A 19,621-nucleotide genomic window follows, 5' to 3' on the forward strand; every position below is an offset into this window, starting at 1 on the left:
CACTGGGTTCCTTTAGCACACCCAATGCTAGATTCACCAACATCCACATCGATTTGGTAGGACTGTTACCCACTTCAAAGGGACACACCCACATCCTGACTATCGTTGATAGATTCAGCAGATGGCCTACCACCATAACCGTTAAGGATACTTCAGTTTCAATAATAGCCAGAGCCATACTTCAGGACTGGATAGCCATTTTTGGAGTACCCACAGTCATCACGATAGACAGAGGTTCGCAGTTCCAATTGACACTCTTTGTGGAATTCAATCAATTACTGGGAACAAACCACATCAAGACTACAGCATATCATCCTTCCTCGAATGGCTTGGTTGAACGTTTTCACAGGCAGTTAAAAACTTCCCTGGCAATGAATCTGAACAGTACCGACTGGACACACAATATACCTTTGATATTGTTAATGATACGAAATTCTGTAAAAGAAGACTTGCAAAGTACACCAGCAGAGTTAGTCTTCGGTTCCACTTTGACTCTACCGGGTCAATATTTTGATAAATACACATTCGTAACAGAGCTGAAAGACAAAATGTCTCCTCTAGACTTCACACCCACCAGGAGGACAGACAGACGATCCTATATTCCAAAAGATCTTCATACCATCAAACATGTCTTTGTCAGGAACGACTCGGTGAAAAAGCCATTTTGTCCGAATTATTCGGGTCCATACCCAGTTGTGGACAGGCAGAATAAATATTTCACTGTTTCAAAAAATGGGAAAAGAGACACTATCATGTTGGATCGACTCAAAGCGGCATACATGACGAACATTTTCAAGACATTTTCCCACCGAAGCAACCTCTTACAGAACCCACTGTTGTACAGAACGCCGACTCAACTACAAAAACAGGCAGGAAAGTAAACTGGGCGAAACGTTTTAAGGAATACGTTACATATTGAAAAAAAAAAAGAAAAGAGTTTTATCTTTTTTTTCAATCTGGAGGGAGTATTTGTACAGTCACACACGCACACACACACACACACACACACACACACACAAACACTCGTGCGCAAATAACGAACCATTATTCATTTCGATTTTCCCCGCACATTTTGAAAAAAACATAATCTATCAACAACGGCTCAATTTTAAATACACCCACACACTTTTCTTAAAACAACAAAAGTGAAAATAACATTGTTGAAATTTTTAATAGAGAAATAATTTTTATTTATTTTTTATTTATACCCATTCAACATCTCCGCATTTGGGTCAAGGAACGCATTCCTTGACCGGCAGATCACTTCTATTATCATCATCATCAGCATAGGTATAGTTCCTTTCTAGTAGTCAGCTCCACTCCTACCCTCTGGAGGGGGGAGGAGGAGGAGGAGGAGGAGGAGGATGGGCTTTTTACCCATTTTCGTCAGTTCGAACCTAGCCGGCCAAGAAGAAGGACGCTATTTGGCTCCATCAAAAAAGGATTCTTGACGTTAAATTCTACGTTTTTTTTTTCTCTCCTCCTTTGGAGAAAGACGTTTGTTTAGAACTCCATTAGGTGGTACTAAACTGTTAACGTTAGTTTATTCTCAGTCATTATAAGACAACTAGGTCTTACGACTGGAAGATTAATACCGGTTATTAAAAGACAAACGAGTCTTTCAACTGGTAAATTATTATTCTCAAAGGATTAACAGAGGAAACAACCGTGTGTTGAGGAGTTCTTTTCTAAGAAGAACAAAAATTAATTTCGCCGACGAAACAAGCAGAAAATCGCCCCTAGGAAGAAAATCCCCTCTTTGAAAGATTTTTCAACCGAAGTTTCGTTCAGAAAGGAAATCTTCCGTAATTCAAGAATTTACCCCGTATTTGTACACATAAAGCCTACCAAAGCGGCTTTATGGTCTTCTGTTTTTTCCTTTGAATTAAAAGGCACCTGAGCCTTCACAAAGGAAAAATACTTCTTTCTTCCATTTTAGGTCAAAGAAACTTTTTGATTGTGATTCCTTTCGGAAAAGAAAAAAAAAGAACATTTTGTCAAAGATGGACTGAACATTTTATTAAAAGGACTGAATTCAAAACAAGGACTGTTTTCCGTTTTTTATATGTTCTTTTCTTTCAGCCTTTCTTGCAAGTAAGGATTGACACCTTTTTTTCTATTTTTTCATAATGTTTCCTTAAGGGTTTTTTTAACCCCAACCTTGGGAAATAAAGGCAATCAATAACTTTTTATTTTAATAAACTTGGATCATTTTACTTATGCGGGTCTGTATTCTTTTGCTCATTTCTATTAGTTACTCTTTTCCGAGAAATTTGCTCTAAATGCTTTTTTTTTCTTTTTGTTATTATGAAAAACGGATTTTGGTGACAATCCCAAAATTCTGTTATTTTGTCTTTATTTTTCCATGCCTTATGCGTTTACAAACAGCATAAGACATTTTCTTTTAAACCCCGGTACTTTGCCTTTATAGTTCCCGGTCTTATGCGTTTACAAACAGCATAAAACATTTTCCTTTAAACCTCTACACTTTGCATTTATGTTTTCAAAGTCTTATGTATTTATGAGATACATAAGACATTTCTCTAAAATTTTCTGAATTTTGCTTTTAACCTCTCCTAGTCTGATATGTTTCCAACCACGCGGGAGCTTTTAAATTCTCCCGCTATTTCAACTTTTGTGCGTGACGTCAGCACATACGTTGAGACCTTCCTTCCATTAAGCCTTTACAATAGTCCGTTTTTTTTTTCTTACTATTTTAGACTCTCTTATAATTTAACATTTGGAGCAAGGCTCATTTTAATTTGATCTGATTGTTGATTGCCTTATTTCCATTTTGTATATTTTGTATGTAATTTTGTAAGCTGTTTCCCACCATTTTTGCTTGGCTCTGCGCCACCTCCCTCCCTTGACCATGTCGCCATTTTGAATTTTTTAGGGAATTGAAATTTAAACATTTTGCTTTGGAGTTTTTTCCCCTATAAATTTGCATTTTTCTTTTATTTGTTACTTTAGTGGAACACACGTAACATTTATTGATACAAATTTGAAAATTTATTGATAATTTGAGAATTGAATGTATTATTTAATTTTCTTTAATTTTGGTATGTAGAAATTACCTTTTACCTCGGGATTTAAGTAAGAATTTAACAAGCTATTTACCTCCTGATAACTTCCGTCATAAACAGCAGGTTAATTTACCATAAATTTATTTATCAACAATTAAGTTATTTTCCCATAGTCATAGTGGGTTTATTAAAAAAGGAAATAAGTTTCCTAGGAGATATTTTTATTCCAGTAAATTGTATACGTTTATTTCAACAAAGAATTTATTTCTTCTTTGTTAATTCATTTATCCCCAAACCTTAGCGCCACAGGTTTTAAGAAGAAAGTTTTAAAAGAAATATTTCCTTTCTCTATTTTCGCCAATAGTTGGCAGTTCGGTGCATTTAATTATTGTAAGTCTACAACGTGAGAATTTGCCCCGGGACTTAGCGTGAATAATTAAATTTAAGTTGTAGTTTTCTTCTGACTTTAGTTTTACCTAACGTTGGTTCTGTCCGTAGTTAAAAAAAGAAAAAAAATATTTATGCTGCATTTTTTTTGTTGTGTGTAAAAAAAAAATTCCTTCTGTCCTCAGTCAGAGAAGGAAAAATTGATAGTTTTTATTTCAGAAAAAAAATTAGAAAAGTTTTGCTGCACTTTCAGTTAATATAAGAAATTTATTTTTGTCCTCAGTCTTGAAGGATAAAATTCCTTCAGAGGTTATTCAATTTGTCCCAATCCAAAGAGCATCCTTGGAATTGGATTTTCTCCTTTATTAAGCCCGACTTTGTGTCCACTTACACCTTAGGGGAATAATTGATAATTTTATTTATACAATTTTAGTGTTTCAAATTATTAGTAAGGCAAACCTCAGTTTAATGAGGATTTTTTTTAACTTTCTATAAGAGAAAATTTACTTTAAAATTTAGGTAGAATTCTATGTGATAGTTATTCGACTTTAGTTTATATTTATTTCATATTTTTAAAAGCCTCAGCATGTCTGCAAATTCTTCTTATTGTACATTGGTAGAAGAAAGGTTATTTGCTATGGATGCTATTATTCTCAATCTCAGCTTTATGAGTTCAGACAAAAATTGTCCTAAGGTTCTCTTTTGACAAAATATGACTGAGATTAGAGAAGGCTTAGATACGTTTCTTGACTTGACTGAGCAAGTCTATGCTTGTTTTTCTCCCGAGACTGTGGATATGGAATTTCTAGACGCAGATGCTTCTCGGGTAGATGCATTCCAGAATAGTGTTAGAGAAGCCATGCATAGTTTAGCTAGTGATAAGCTAGGTGAGTCTATTAGTATCCCGGTACTCTTTGATACACCGATGATAATGCTGATGAAGGTTTCCATCCTGAACCAGAATGCCCGGTTGCTGAGACCAACTCTCTAAGTAATGGCGAATTCGGCTTAGTGAGGGTCAGGCCGCAGTTAGAAAATTGTGCGGCAATTAAATTTAATCTGTCTAGATTGCAGCTTGCTGTAAATATAGCTAGAAATAATTTAAATTTGTTAGGAATTTTTAAGGACTCCAGTTTGGTCCATAATTTGTTGAGCATGGATCCCTTGAATTTTATGCAATTCATGGAGGAATTTAAATGGGAATTAGTTAGAGACATTGTGCCTATTATTAAAGGGAAACAGCTAGGGTTTTATAAGCAGTACGCTGATAGTCAGGGAAACTGTTTAGATTTGGGCACTTGCCAAGATAGCCAAACCCTGGTATCTGCATGCCTTGATGTCCATGTTATTCCGAAGAACTGGAGTTTAGCTTGTCGCAACTCCTTTTCAGAACAAGTACTGGAAGAAGACACTAGTACTTTTAAAGTACTTACTGTAAGTACTACATTCGGTGCAATCATGCACCTTCGGAGCAAATGTCACTCTGAAAGTTTCAGGACTTCTGGTCCTTTATCACCTTGTCTCCATGTTGGAGTGAAAGGGAGGCTATTTTGCCGAGAGTTTGGCAAACTCAATCTCCACTGGATGATTTCAGTCGAGTGTCGGCAGTTTAATTTTCAAGTATTTGTTAGCTACATGATGTGTAGTGCAGCCCCTCCGAAGATCTGTGAGAGTGCATATTTTGTTCTGCAGAAGCCTTCTGTAGAATTTTGTCTGTATGAGGATGAAGTTTCTTCTTCAGGATGACCTTTCCTGTTTTAATTAAAGCTATTTCATACCTCATAGAGTATTTGGGGATAATCCTCTACATTGGTTCTTGCAACATTATTCAGGTTTTTATAGCCCAATTTATTTTGCTACTGGATTCTTCCCCTGGAGCAAAAGTAATGTTTTTAGGAAGATTTTTTAAGTGTGCAGTGAAGTTCCTGATGCTGGAACATGAAGCTTGGGATCTCACCCAGGAGATTTCTGAAGAATCTCTTAGCACCAATGACTTGGGTGCTTGTAAGAGACTTGTCAGTCCTAGTTTGTTGAGCTTGATGTGTGAAGCTCGACAGACATTTAATGTTACATTTTCCCTGTGCAGTTTATGCAGGAAATATACCTTGGATATACCTGGATAAAGAGCCTGTGGTGGCTTCTTTAATCAGAGGAAAAGTTGCGTTCGCCCTGCTCCTATTTCGGAGTGAATATGACTGGGTTATTATGGATTAGAGAAATAATTCAGGCTTGCCTGTTCTCGTAATTTAAATTCCATAATAAAAGACAGCCATTTTTCATTTTCTTACACAGATTTTCATCTAAAAACATAGAAGATTAATATTTTTCAAAATTTTAATTATGTTTATATTTCGACGTCCCATAGATAAAAGAAAAAAATTAAGCCCCTTAAATTTTAACCTGATCTAGGTTTTTAACTTTTTGTTACAAGAATTTTTTTTCTTTTCTTGTCGGGAGAGTGTTGAAATTTTTAATAGAGAAATAATTTTTATTTATTTTTTATTTATACCCATTCAACATCTCCGCATTTGGGTCAAGGAACGCATTCCTTGACCGGCAGATCACTTCTATTATCATCATCATCAGCATAGGTATAGTTCCCTTTCTAGCAGTCAGCTCCACTCCTACCCTCTGGAGGGGGGGGGAGGAGGAGGAGGAGGAGGAGGAGGAGGAGGAGGAGGAGGATGGGCTTTTTACCCATTTTCGTCAGTTCGAACCTAGCCGGCCAAGAAGAAGGACGCTATTCGGCTCCATCAAAAAAGGATTCTTGACGTTAAATTCTACGTTTTTTTTTTCTCTCCTCCTTTGGAGAAAGACGTTTGTTTAGAACTCCATTAGGTGGTACTAAACTGTTAACGTTAGTTTATTCTCAGTCATTATAAGACAACTAGGTCTTACGACTGGAAGATTAATACCGGTTATTAAAAGACAAACGAGTCTTTCAACTGGTAAATTATTATTCTCAAAGGATTAACAGAGGAAACAACCGTGTGTTGAGGAGTTCTTTTCTAAGAAGAACAAAAATTAATTTCGCCGACGAAACAAGCAGAAAATCGCCCCTAGGAAGAAAATCCCCTCTTTGAAAGATTTTTCAACCGAAGTTTCGTTCAGAGGGGAATTCTTCCTTAATACAAGAATTTACCCCGTATTTGTACACATAAAGCCTACCAAAGCGGCTTTATGGTCTTCTCTCCCCCTTTGAATTAAAAGGCACCTGAGCCTTCACAAAGGAAAAATACTTCTTTCTCACATTTTAGGTCAAAGAAACTTTTTGATTGTGATTCCTTTCGGAAAAGAAAAGAAAAGAACATTTTTTCAAAGAAGGATTGAACATTTTGTTAAAAGGACTGAATTCAAAACAAGGACTGTTTTCCGTTTTTTATATGTTCTTTTCTTTCAGCCTTTCTTGCAAGTAAGGATTGACACCTTTTTTTCTATTTTTTTATATGTATTTTTAAATGTTTCCTTAAGGATTTTTTTAACCCCAACCTTGGGAAATAAAGGCAATCAATAACTTTTCATTTTAATAAACTTGGATCATTTTACTTATGCGGGTCTGTATTCTTTTGCTCATTTCTATTAGTTACTCTTTTCCGAGAAATTTGCTCTAAATGCTTTTTTTTTCTTTTTGTTACTATGAAAAACGGATTTTGGTGACAATCCCAAAATTCTGTTACTTTGTCTTTATTTTTCCATGCCTTATGCGTTTACAAACAGCATAAGACATTTTCTTTTAAACCCCGGTACTTTGCCTTTATAGTTCCCGGTCTTATGCGTTTACAAACAGCATAAAACATTTTCCTTTAAACCTCTACACTTTGCATTTATGTTTTCAAAGTCTTATGTATTCTCTCCCCTTTGAATTAAAAGGCACCTGAGCCTTCAGAAAGGAAAAATACTTCTTTCTCCCATTTTAGGTCAAAGAAACTTTTTGATTGTGATTCCTTTCGGAAAAGAAAAAAAAAAAGAACATTTTGTCAAAGAAGGACTGAACATTTCGTTAAAAGTGTGCAAGCCTTTTCTAGTCTCACACAAAAACACGCGTTCACATCTCAAGCCATATAACATACGCGGGCATGTCCACACACGTACATATATTCACGTTTGCGTATATACACTCACATTCACGTGTATACACACACATGTACTCACATACGCACACATGGGCAACGTCACTTGCCCTTTCAAAGGAAATCCACACATGCGCAAAAGACCACCGGAAACAACTATAAAAGCAAGAACAATAAGCAGCTTCTTTCTTTTCGGACCAGCTTCCGAACTGAGTGGTCTACAGACCAGCCGCCACCGTTCCAGCAGGCGCGCCTTACGCCACCTGCTACCATGTGGGGCAAAAAGCCAACAGACAGTATGTACACTTTATACGCTTTCTCTCTCCATGAACTGGATTGACATTCTCACTCTTTCTCTCTCTATATATACAACTTGTGCCTGAGAATACCTTCGCGTAGCTGACTGCTAACATGGCGTACAGCTTTACTGATGTAAACCCTCTATCCTTTTCATTGTCTACACACTGGACTGTCATTCCCATTTCCACTACATTACTCACGCCCCTTCCCATGCGCGAACAAACGATAGTGAGATGAACACACATTTCCTTTTCTTTCTATACTACCATTCCCGCAACAAACAATGGTGACACCCGAACGCGGACATGAACATATATTATATTATATCTAAAACATTAATTCTTTCAACAGTAAATAAACGACATGTTTATCTTATCCAGCAATTGAGTTTTTGTTTCCTTCATTCCATTCGTTTCATTATTTTCTTTTGTAACGGGATTAGGATTTATATATCCCAGTCCTCTACAAAAGGACTGAATTCAAAACAGGGACTGTTTTCCGTTTTTTATATGTTCTTTCTTTCAGCCTTTCATGCAAGTAAGGATTGACATCTTTTTTTCTATTTGTTTTATATGTATTTTTAAATGTTTCCTTAAGGGTTTTTTTTTTAACCCCAGCCTTGGGAAATAAAGGCAATCGATAACTTTTCGTTTTAATAAACTTGGATCATTTTAAACTTATTCGGGTCTGTATTTCTTTTGCTCATTTCCATTAGTTACTCTTTTCCGAGAAATTTGCTCTAATTTTTTTTTTTTTTTTCCTTTTTTTCTTTCATTTTGTAACTATAAAAAGACGGATTTTGGTGACGAACCCAAAATTCCGTTAAAATATGTTTGGCGGATGTAGTTGAAAGCAGGTCATGTGACACAACCAGCCAATGAAAAAATACAGAAATAATCTTTTTCACAGATTTCCAAAAGCGAAAATATCAGCAGGAGCGGTCCCTTTCTGGAGCTAGCCAAAAATGTATAAAATAGCCGTCGACGGAGGCGTTTCAGCAGCTCACTTCGAGACACTACAAGAGCATGTTTCTCTTGTTCACGACCTCGATGCCGCCAACATCGTAAAACATCACACGCTTATGCCATACGAACACAAATACTACTTGTGCACACACGCATTCATCCCGAACATCTTCTAAAGTTAATAACAAAATCACTCACTTCTTGAATTTCTTTCCTTATGGGACTTTTTAGGCAAGGCGAACTTCGCCATACATAAACTTTAAATTCGTTTTTTTAATAACTTTCATGCAGGACTTTTATCTAACATTTCTAGTTACAATGACATTGAAAGGACTCTCACCCGTTGGACCTTTTGTGATCACCTTATTGTGGATTTAAAAAATAAATGATGTGCATTTAAATCAGAAGGACGTGTCGTTTTGTTTCATTCTTTTTTTTTATTATTTGTTTGGGGCGAGGAAATTTAATCTCACTTAAATTTCTGACCCCCACTACAGACATCTGTGAGAAATATTTCCATTCCCTCCATGTAGCCCTTTTTTGGGGGCGCCTAGCAGTGCATGAAAAAATATAAGCAAACAACAAAATTACCTTAAAATTGAACAGACGTCTTTATTAATGTAATCCTCGAGGTTGCAAAAAAAAATGCTACACTTTTTTCAGCTGCACATAACTGGCTCGGGTATAATAGGATCTTATGATCCAAAAGTTCCCTTGGGAGTATCAGAGTTCGATTTACAGAGTTAACAGTTTATCCAGAGTTAAAGTCCATCTCCTTCTCGTTTCAACGTAAGTCGTCACTGTCGACAAGTTGAGAAATGTTTAACTTAGACTTTTCGTCTAAAAATGATTCGTTAACATCGGCACGCTGAAACACGTTTAACTTAGATTTTTCATCATAACGGTTCACTCATGCCTTGTTGGACAAACAAGTCCGAAAATTAATTAAACCCATTTTTTAGGGTTTTTAAAATCCCCTCGTGGGGAATATCTTGAGGCAAAGGCTGCTATATGGTGCGGCGGGAAGAGTGACGTCTCCTCCGTTCGCTGTCTTGTCGAAAACTCTCCTGAAAAACAAACAGACACAAATTTCGCGCCCAATCTCTTCCGAGTGGCGTGACAAATTATTAACCAATGATAACTCCGCTGCTACTGCTATAATTTCTCACACACTGCCAAGGGAGGGAATAAAAAGTAATGTGTTTGCATTACTTTTTTGAAAATTTGTCAGTTAACTGACAATTACAATTTTTAATTATTATGAGCACTACAATATGTGTGTCTGTCCAACCCCTAAGATTTATAAAATTTCTTTTTCCAATAAAACAATGTTGATAAGTAATTACAATAATATTAAACACTAACTGATGAAGAAATTCAACGAATGATGTGTAGTTGTAGAACAATTGAAACAAACCCACTCGCCAACTGCGTCCCCCTGAGTAACCCCGACACAATCAAAGTGGAACCACTCCTCACATGAGTCACAACAAATCATGGGAGCGGATCCATCATTGGCTTTGGAACAGGTAGGACAGAAAAAGGGGGCCGCCCTCCTCATGGAAATCTGTAGTAGAAGGATTTATATTTTCTTTAATTTCTGAAGGAAAGATGTTTCTCAAGGAATGCACCTGTTCGCACCCGTCTTTGAGAATAACAGCAGATCGAACTTGATCATCCTTTCCTAAGATTAATCTGATTACTTTCCCCATATTCCAATACTGTCTTGGCTTATTTGGGAATCTAACAAGAACAATTTCCCCAATTGAAATCTTTGGGCTCTTAATGCGCTGAACCCCAGCATTTGACTCTCGTAGTGACAAGAGGTAGTCATTATGCCATATTTTCTTAAATTTATTGATAAACTTTTCTCTTATCTCAAGAGAATGAATAAGCTTCATACGATTGGGGGGGTCTGGACACAATTCTTCTGACTTATAGTTATTCAACAGTAAACTGGGATGATAGCCCGTTTGTAAAAGATGATTAGGAGTCAAACAATTAGGCTCTCTATCAGAAGAATTAATATATGTTAATGGCCTGTCATTCACCGCCTTAATTACATCAGAAATGGCGGTTAGGAATTCAAAATATTCTAATTTTTTCCTTCCTAATGCCTTTTTTAAACATTGCTTAACAGTTCCTATCTGTATCTCCCACACCCCGCCATGCCAGGCAGCATACAGAGGTATTGTGCGATGTTCGACAGAAACTGATCTGAAATGTTCTTTAAAGTCATCTGATTCAAGAACATCAGATAATAGGACTCCAGAAGCCAAGAAGGACTTAGCGTTATCGGAGTAAACATGGGTTGGTATACCGAACAAATTAGAAAATCTAATAAATGCTGGAAGGAATGAACGAGTGCTCATGTCCGGCACTAGTTCTAAGTGTATGGCACGGAAGCTCATACATGTAAACAATAAAATATACATCTTATTTTCTGAGTCATTGTATCTCACTAAGAAATGACCAGTGAAATCCACTCCCACTTGTTGGAAGGGATGAATCAAATTTACTCGATGCGCTGGGAGGACTGAACCAGTAGGAGCCCCGCAAGGTGCGAATTAATTTTTCTGCAAACAATACACGCACGTAGTGTGTTTTTAACTGCTTGTCTACCCTGAGGAATCCAAAATCATGACAAGCGCAACTTGCATAGAGTGGAGTTAGTACCTAAGTGACAGCAACCCTCATGCGCCTCGATGATAATTAACCTTGTCAGGGCATGCCTTTTTCCTACCAGAAGGGGAAATTTGGCCTCGAACGGTAGAGCTTCTGCATTCTGAATTCTACCTCTGGTCCTGATCAAGTTGTCCTTATCAAGAAATAAACCCAATGCGGCCACTCTAGGTGGCGCGACCTTAACCGAAGGTTGTTTTAGATATTTAAGTTCAGCAGGAAATGATTCTTCCTGCATATGAGAAAAAAGTAACAATTTAGCTTTGCTAAAATTGTCACATGATCGATGACGTACTAAATCGCCAAATTTTAGGACCTTCTCCAAGACCCTGATGATTTTTGAAAGCTTAGAGAATCTTTCTATTTCAATTGGAAATTTTCCCTCATAGGGGGGTTCACAATTTGAAACTAAACAAGACACGATCTCTTTGTTAGAATCTTTAAGGCAAAATAAGGAACTTGGCCATTTAATTTCGGGCAAGTTCATCCATTCGGATCCATGAATCCAGAAATTGTAAAGTACTGTAAATTTAGAGGAGTTTATATCTCTGGTTAACAGGTCCGCCGGGTTCTCGGCGGAGGGAACATATTTAAATTTTGGGGAAACACCAAATTTAGTCAGGATTTCTTCAGAGAATTTTGAAATTTCCGAAATCCTGTTCCCCACGAAAACGTTTTTTCTTGGACTTTTACCATTTAATACCCACGAAAGAGCAACCTGTGAATCTGACACGAGGTAAAAATTAATGATATGAGATGCGTTAAAAACATCTAAAATGTGTGGAACAACTTTGATAGCTAGATAAATAGCTAACAGTTCCAATGTAGGAAGTGATCTCCCTTTAATGGGAGCAACTTTCGCTTTCGCGAACAATAAATTACTTACAGCCCCTTGCTTCGCGTATATTGCGAAGCCATATGTTTGTTTAGAGGCATCGCAAAAACAAATAAATTCTGTCGGAATATTGTCTGACAGAACAAACCTAGGGAATTCAAACTCTGTCAACTTATTCAACTCCCCAGCTAGATGCTCCCATAAGCAACGAATGTTTTCTGGAATCTCCTGATCCCATGATAATTTTTGTTTCCATAATAGACTAACAATAATTTTACCCTGGACAGTGACAGGTAAAAGAAGTGACAGTGGGTCAAAAACACTGGCCACTTGGGAAAGAATCTCCCTTTTTGTTTTAACTTCAGAATTTACCGAAGAGGGAATAATTCTAAGAGAATCATTTTCTACAGAATAATAGTAACCCAACACCTTCTCAAATGAAGTAGCAGGAGTACTGAGTGAGTTATCTATCGACATTTTATTCCTTAGTTCAGGGTGATTGGAGTTGCAGGACTGTAATTGGAATCCTGCCTCCCCCAAAAGCTTACTAACCAAGGTGTAAACAGAGCAAAGGGTCTCGTGGTCGTTACTTGTGGTAACGAGATTATCCACATAAAAATTATTTAATATGGCGGACGATGCGATGTCGTTCCCATATTTCTTTGCGTGATATTTAAGCAAAAAATTCAATATAAAGGGGCTGGCGTTGAACCTAAACAACAAAGTATTGAATCTATAGGTATGTAACTTATTACCTATTAACAAATGAAAACAAAAACGGTTTTTATCTTCTAACGATTTTAACTTAATTTGTAAGAACGCCTTTTTTAAATCTCCTAAGAGCACAAAGAGGTTCTTTCGGAATCCGACTAATAATTTCAGCAAATCTGCTGTCAAATTAATGCCCGCATAGGCAGCATCGTTCAATGATACTCCTCCCTTAGCCTTCAGGGAGCAATTGAAGACTGGCCTGATTTTAGTAGTAGTGTTTACATCCTCCTTTATAACAGGTCTGTGTGGAATCCAAATGAATTCATTTTGACGACCTGGAGGAACAAGGAATTCTTCTATTATGTCCTCCTCCTCATAATTCCTGAAGACTTGAATATAGTCATTTAATTTATTTTTTCTTTTTAAAGACGAAGTGACTCTCTCGCAAATTTTCACGGACACGTTATGATTGTCCCTAACCAAGGGAAGCAACTCAAACTTCCACGGAAGGTTAACAAAATAATAACCTCTCCGCAGAGATATGGAGTCCTCGAACTCCCTAATTTTTTCCGTGTCAGTGATCGAACATTTTTCACCCTCCTCAATTCCGATTGAATCGAGGGATAAAAATTTTTCAATCCCTCTTTCGACATCCGAAATACCGAACAGGGATTCAAAGTTGTCCTCATAGGAACAAAGGGGGTTCAAAGCAGATTCAACAAGGAAACTGTCCGTTGGACTTAGTTTATCGTATTTGCCCTTGGGGGGAGGCAACTCAGACCTTTCATCCAAGAAACCTCCTGCCCTTCCCCATGGAATGAGGGTCTCATCTATCTTCCATGCCATACCTTTTAAACAGGGGGTGGCCCTTAAATTTTTAATATGTTGCAAAAGGTCCAATCCCATGATACCTTGCAACTGCGCACCGTTCTGGTCCCTATACCCAGGACACAGCCGGTAACCATTCTCTTCGAGATTGTGTATTACAGCCTCAAAGTCACTAACTTGAAATCTCAAGTTCAGGTCAGTCAGGAATAGGGCGTCATAGCTAAAAGGACTTTGAAGACCTAATTTTACAGACACCCTATACCGAAGAGCACTTAAGTTATTTTGACCCGTAAGTGTATTGATCGGCAAACGAGTCCTTTTAGCTCTTACAGCACCACCGACATGGAGCTGCTCAAGCAATTTCGAAGAAAAAAACGACCTCTGACTTCCCGTGTCCATCAGAACAAAAAAATAGACAGGGCCTCCCTCTGATTTCAAAGAAATCTTGAAAATGGGAAAAATGCTAGAACCATCCGAAGGAAGCATATTTTCCCCCACGAATGGTCTAGTCTGCTTGGGGCACATCACTGTAAAATGTGATTTAGAACCACAAGCATGACATGCATACGGAAAACCTGAATTTCCTTTGCAATCCTTTAATGAATGATTGCCCAAACAATTAGTGCAAATGCCTAACTTTTTGGCTTTCTTCAGTCTATCTTCATAACGAGGATAATTAGAGCAATCGCTCAACGAATGTCCTTTTACGTCGCACAATTTACAATATTTACTCTTAACGGTAGGAGACAGCACCGCCATCTTGGATTTTCCAACCGAAGAAGACGAAGAAGAACTTGGTGCCATTTTTTCCCGGCCAGAATTTTCAATGGGGGTAGCGATTAATATTCCTAAGATGTCGAAAACCTTCGACATTATAAAATTGTAAGAGGGAATTCTCTCTTCGCTCCTACAAAGAAGTTCCCTTTTAACGTTATTAGGGAATTTTTCAAACAAGACATGGGCTACTAAGGAACCGCTTGTCGAGTCCGGTCTAGAGAAATCCGTGTTAAAGGAATCGTCCAATTCACCCAATTCCGCTTTCACTTTTTTTAAAAAGAACTGTAGCTCCTGAATTTTCGTGAACCTATCAGGAGAGGAAACTATATCCTTATAAATTTTTGATTTTATTAATGAAGGGTCCAAAAATTCATCCTTCAAAATAGAAATTGCAACATTATAGTTGTCGGCTTTGATATCAAGATGCGATATTAAGTCAAATGCGCGACCATTTACTTTGCTTTTCAAAAAAATTAATTTCTCTGCCTTATCTATGTTGGCAGTGCAAAATTCAAATTTATTAATAAAAGTTCGAAACTCGAACTTATCTACATTACTACTAGGACCGGTGAAAGAAGGACAGTCTATATTAAAAGAAGCAGATTTGGAAGGATGGGTCGTTTTACTCACACTTAAAGCATCCAATCTACATTCTATACCTTCAGTAAACTTTTCGGCCTCCTGACTCAACATTTCTCTATCTTCCGACGAAGATTTAACTATCAAATCGTCGTAAAGTTTGTTGATATCGAGAAGCCAAACGGAGACTCTATTTCTTTTAGCTTCGGAGATCTCCGCTTCCTTTAAGGCACAGTCGATTCTTAATTTCTTCGACTCAATTTTGGCAGCTAATTCTTTCACCGCCATACCGAAGCCTTTAAAGGATCCCCCCAGCAAACTTTGTTACCGTGAGGCAAAGGCAAAACCAAAGTAAAAGGAAACAACAGACCGAAAGAATCACACTAAATCGTCTACATAAAAATAGCACGGATAGAATTTAATCAGAAGGACAGACACCACTTTAAATTTAAAACTGTGACAACAAGTGACAACAAGTCCCAGCAACAAAACTTTTTTGAAAATTTACCGATTTCGGTTTATTTAAAATTTAACAGATATTATTATTGTTTTAATTAGGTATGATTCCTCCTTTTTTATTTCACGACCTCGTGGGTCTTACATAAAAGGAAAGAATTACGATACGTTAGTAATATCAATATCGAATTAAAAATGTTTTCAACAAGAATTTATCTATTTATTTTAATATTCATCATTTTTCATTTTCATTTTTTTTTGCAAGAAAAAGGGTCTACATGTGAGATATATTTCCATTCCCTCCATGTAGCCCTTTTTTGGGGGCGCCTAGCAGTGCATGAAAAAATATAAGCAAACAACAAAATTACCTTAAAATTGAACAGACGTCTTTATTCTTTATTAATGTAATCCTCGAGGTTGCAAAAAAAAATGCTACACTTTTTTCAGCTGCAGCTGCACATAACTGGCTCGGGTATAATAGGATCTTATGATCCAAAAGTTCCCTTGGGAGTATCAGAGTTCGATTTACAGAGTTAACAGTTTATCCAGAGTTAAAGTCCATCTCCTTCTCGTTTCAACGTAAGTCGTCACTGTCGACAAGTTGAGAAATGTTTAACTTAGACTTTTCGTCTAAAAATGATTCGTTAACATCGGCACGCTGAAACACGTTTAACTTAGATTTTTCATCATAACGGTTCACTCATGCCTTGTTGGACAAACAAGTCCGAAAATTAATTAAACCCATTTTTTAGGGTTTTTAAAATCCCCTCGTGGGGAATATCTTGAGGCAAAGGCTGCTATATGGTGCGGCGGGAAGAGTGACGTCTCCTCCGTTCGCTGTCTTGTCGAAAACTCTCCTGAAAAACAAACAGACACAAATTTCGCGCCCAATCTCTTCCGAGTGGCGTGACAAATTATTAACCAATGATAACTCCGCTGCTACTGCTATAATTTCTCACACATCATCCGAAATTCTCAGTTATAAAGTCGGCTTATTTATTTATTTGTTATTATTTTACAACCTGCCCCAGTGCCCCACCCCATGTTAAGGACGGTTTTCGGAATAAAAGCCCCTCAACCTCCCATGTCAAGAACGGCTTTTGAGGTTGGGTGTTTATTCTGAAAGCCGTTCTTAACATAGGGAGGTTGGGGTGTTTATAATACGCTGGGACACGTCGTAAAAATTTACTATTTGTTTATATTATTATTATTATTAAAAAGATCTGTAAATATACTTATATATATATATATATATATATATATATATATATATATATATATATATATATATATAAACGTACTCAGAAAGACACGCATTTAAATATATTTTGTTTAAATACGTTCGTTTTATTACTTACATTAAAAAGTTTTGTGTAAATAGAAAAAATATTTTCTTTAATCCTTAAAAGTTCTGTAAATATCTAATATTAAAAAACATGTTTTGCAAATATATCTTTTTTCTTTTAAATCTTAAAATGTTTTGTATATATATTTAAAAAATTTTTGCTTGCGAACATTCGACCATGTCTGCTATATGACGTGGTTACAAACAACCAACGGCAATGTCACGGTCGAACAACCGGTGCCACTTGAAATGTTCGCCAGTATTCGTCGTCTGCTATGGGATATCTAATTGATCCGTGGGTTTTGTCCGGTGTCTTTTTGTCCGATCCCCTAGATGTGTGTGTGTGTGTGTGTGTGTGTGTGTGTATATATATGTGTGTGTGTGTGTGTGTGTATATATATGTGTGTGTGTGTGTGTGTGTGTGTGTGTGTGTGTGTGTGTGTGTGTAGTGATGGGGCGATTCCAAATTTTTTCCCGATTCCAATTGAATTACTGATTCTGTCTTAAATTCCCGATCTGATACATTCCTGATTCTGATTCTTTTTAAATTTCTAAATATTTAATTAGTGATTTGTTAGCAGTGTCAGAAATCGATCTTAAGAATGTGTGAAAAAAAAATTGAATAATTCGACCTCCTATCTTCACAAGCTTATAACCACTTGAAAAATGTAATTCAAACCCTAATAATTTTTTTTAAACGAGCAAAGACCAAATTTTTAAAAAATAACAGGTTTATTAGCAAATTATGCAATATTTGTTTTTTTGAATCGGTTTTACTTTTCTTTAAAAAAAGATTTGAAGAAAATCAACAAAATTTTACTTACTTCGATTATAAAAATCGATATAAATTCTAAACAATCACTTACCTATAAAAAATACTATTCTAATGTGTAGTTCCATTCTTCATTGTTAAGAAATCCATATTTATATTTTAAATTCCATTTGTTTTTTAAATGACTATTTGAAAAAGGCGCTATTATGTAAGCATTTTTATGTTCTTATTGAAAAACCGGAAGTAGTGTTTGTTCTGGTATAGAACTACGAATACCCAGAAAGCAGTAAAAATACACTTTCGCGTTAGCCATCTAGCCTTGTACGTAAAGAAATATGTGTTCCCATGGTCAAATTTTACTTATAATTTTTGCCTTAAAAAAAAAAAAAAAAAAAAAAAAACAGTCGAGGATTTTTTTTTCTTTGAATATTTCATAAACAATTGAAAATAATTAACGATTGTTATGCAAAATAAAACGGTATAGGAACAGAATAATTAACAAAGTCCCCTCTCGATTTTAAACATGAGTTTCTAAATAACAGTTACTATATAGAAAATAATTCTTAACTGAAGAACGGATGTGAATGTACTCTTAACTTGGTATAGAAATATGCGCTCTCTACCAAAGAATGTTCATGTGTTTACCCTAATCATAAATATTTCCCCGGTTATTACTACTGACAATGTCGTAGATATTGTTATATTCGCATATCTCTCCACATTTCCATGAATAAACCGGAAATCAGCAAGGCAATGACGGCAGCAACAATGGCGACCCTAAGACAAATCTGTTCGCCGTTACAACGTTGTCAAACACAATGAATACACAGGACAATTTCAAATCCCATCCCTTGAGATACACACATCATTAAAACAACTCGCACCGTACTTCAACATAGAAAACCTCCAGAGAAAGTTGCACAGCAAAAGAAAAACCTAAATAAAAAATCACAGACACTACCGTAAACGCAACTCAGATAGCATAAAAACGCAAATAATGATTCCACAAAACACCCCAACAATACGACACCGACTAGGTTACATTCACAACTTTCTCAGCTTTAAATCGATGTAACACATGCATACACACACCAAACAGATAATTCTCTACAATTCATTAAAGCACAAAAAACAAACACAAATAAAAAATATGATGGCCATTTTGACGCCGGAGCCGATGTGCCTTTTACTACGTCCGCACGTGCTGTATAAATAAGCCGGCCGTCGGAGAGAAAGTCAGTCTTCCAGCAGATCGCCAGCCAGAGCAGGTCGCCTCGCTACCAGTAGAAGCGGACACAGCTGTTCCCCTCAACTCTTTGCAGCAGCTCAGCGACAGCCGTTCCCCTCAACCTTCCAACAGCAGCAGCAGCAACAGCCGTTCCCCTCAACTTTCTAGCAGCAGCAGCGGCAGCAGCAATAGCCGTTCCCTTCAGCTCCATCTAGCAGCAGCTCAGCGACAGCCGTTCCCCTCAACCTCTAGCAGCAGCAGCAGCGACAGCCGTTCCCCTCAACCTTCTAGCAGCAGTAGCGGCAGCAGCAATAGCCGTTCCCTTCTGCTCCATCCAGCAGTAGCAGCGGCAGCTCAGCGGCAGCTCAGCGGCAGCTCAGCGGCAGCTCAGCGGCAGCTCAGCGACAGCAGTTTTATTCAAAGCGCCTTTGTTCCAGTCCCGGACGTCATCCCTAGACCGTACCAGCATCTAGGCCCCTGTACCTGCCCGAACCTGATCAGGCCAGGATCCCTACCTCTCTAATCCCTATTCCGGCCTTCCTGACGCCCGGCTGACCGTTCCGGCTTTGATTGAGGATATATATGCTTATTCACTTTGACCCTCAATAAAGGTTGAAACCAAATTACTTCGTTTGTTCTCCTTGCTTCCATACGCCTGTG

General features: G+C 37.2%; 3 protein-coding genes across 3 annotated transcripts; 1 reads left to right on the top strand and 2 right to left on the bottom strand.

The window, feature by feature from the left end:
* Positions 1–371: 371 nt before the first annotated feature.
* LOC145284593 (uncharacterized) lies at positions 372–881 on the top strand. The gene has a single exon (XM_080133504.1). It carries the CDS (start codon positions 372–374, stop codon positions 879–881), a length of 510 nt encoding a protein of 169 aa, XP_079989630.1.
* Positions 882–10,259: 9,378 nt separating this feature from the next.
* Positions 10,260–11,120, bottom strand: LOC145284594 (uncharacterized). Its single transcript, XM_080133505.1, has one exon. The coding sequence runs from the start codon at positions 11,118–11,120 to the stop codon at positions 10,260–10,262; it is 861 nt and encodes a 286-aa protein (XP_079989631.1).
* Positions 11,121–11,386: 266 nt separating this feature from the next.
* On the bottom strand, positions 11,387–15,448 carry LOC145284595 (uncharacterized). The gene has a single exon (XM_080133506.1). The coding sequence runs from the start codon at positions 15,446–15,448 to the stop codon at positions 11,387–11,389; it is 4,062 nt and encodes a 1,353-aa protein (XP_079989632.1).
* Positions 15,449–19,621: the final 4,173 nt, after the last annotated feature.

The sequence above is a fragment of the Euprymna scolopes genome, chromosome 9 (assembly GCF_053919585.1).
Source record: "Euprymna scolopes isolate OS-2025 chromosome 9, ASM5391958v1, whole genome shotgun sequence".
NCBI lineage: Eukaryota > Metazoa > Mollusca > Cephalopoda > Sepiida > Sepiolidae > Euprymna > Euprymna scolopes.

What these genes read in the sequence shown, in the direction of transcription:
- LOC145284593 (XM_080133504.1), top strand. Translation starts at nt 372, where the DNA reads ATGAATCTGAACAGTACCGACTGGACACACAATATACCTTTGATATTG.
- LOC145284594 (XM_080133505.1), bottom strand. Translation starts at nt 11,120, where the DNA reads ATGAGCACTCGTTCATTCCTTCCAGCATTTATTAGATTTTCTAATTTG.
- LOC145284595 (XM_080133506.1), bottom strand. Translation starts at nt 15,448, where the DNA reads ATGGCGGTGAAAGAATTAGCTGCCAAAATTGAGTCGAAGAAATTAAGA.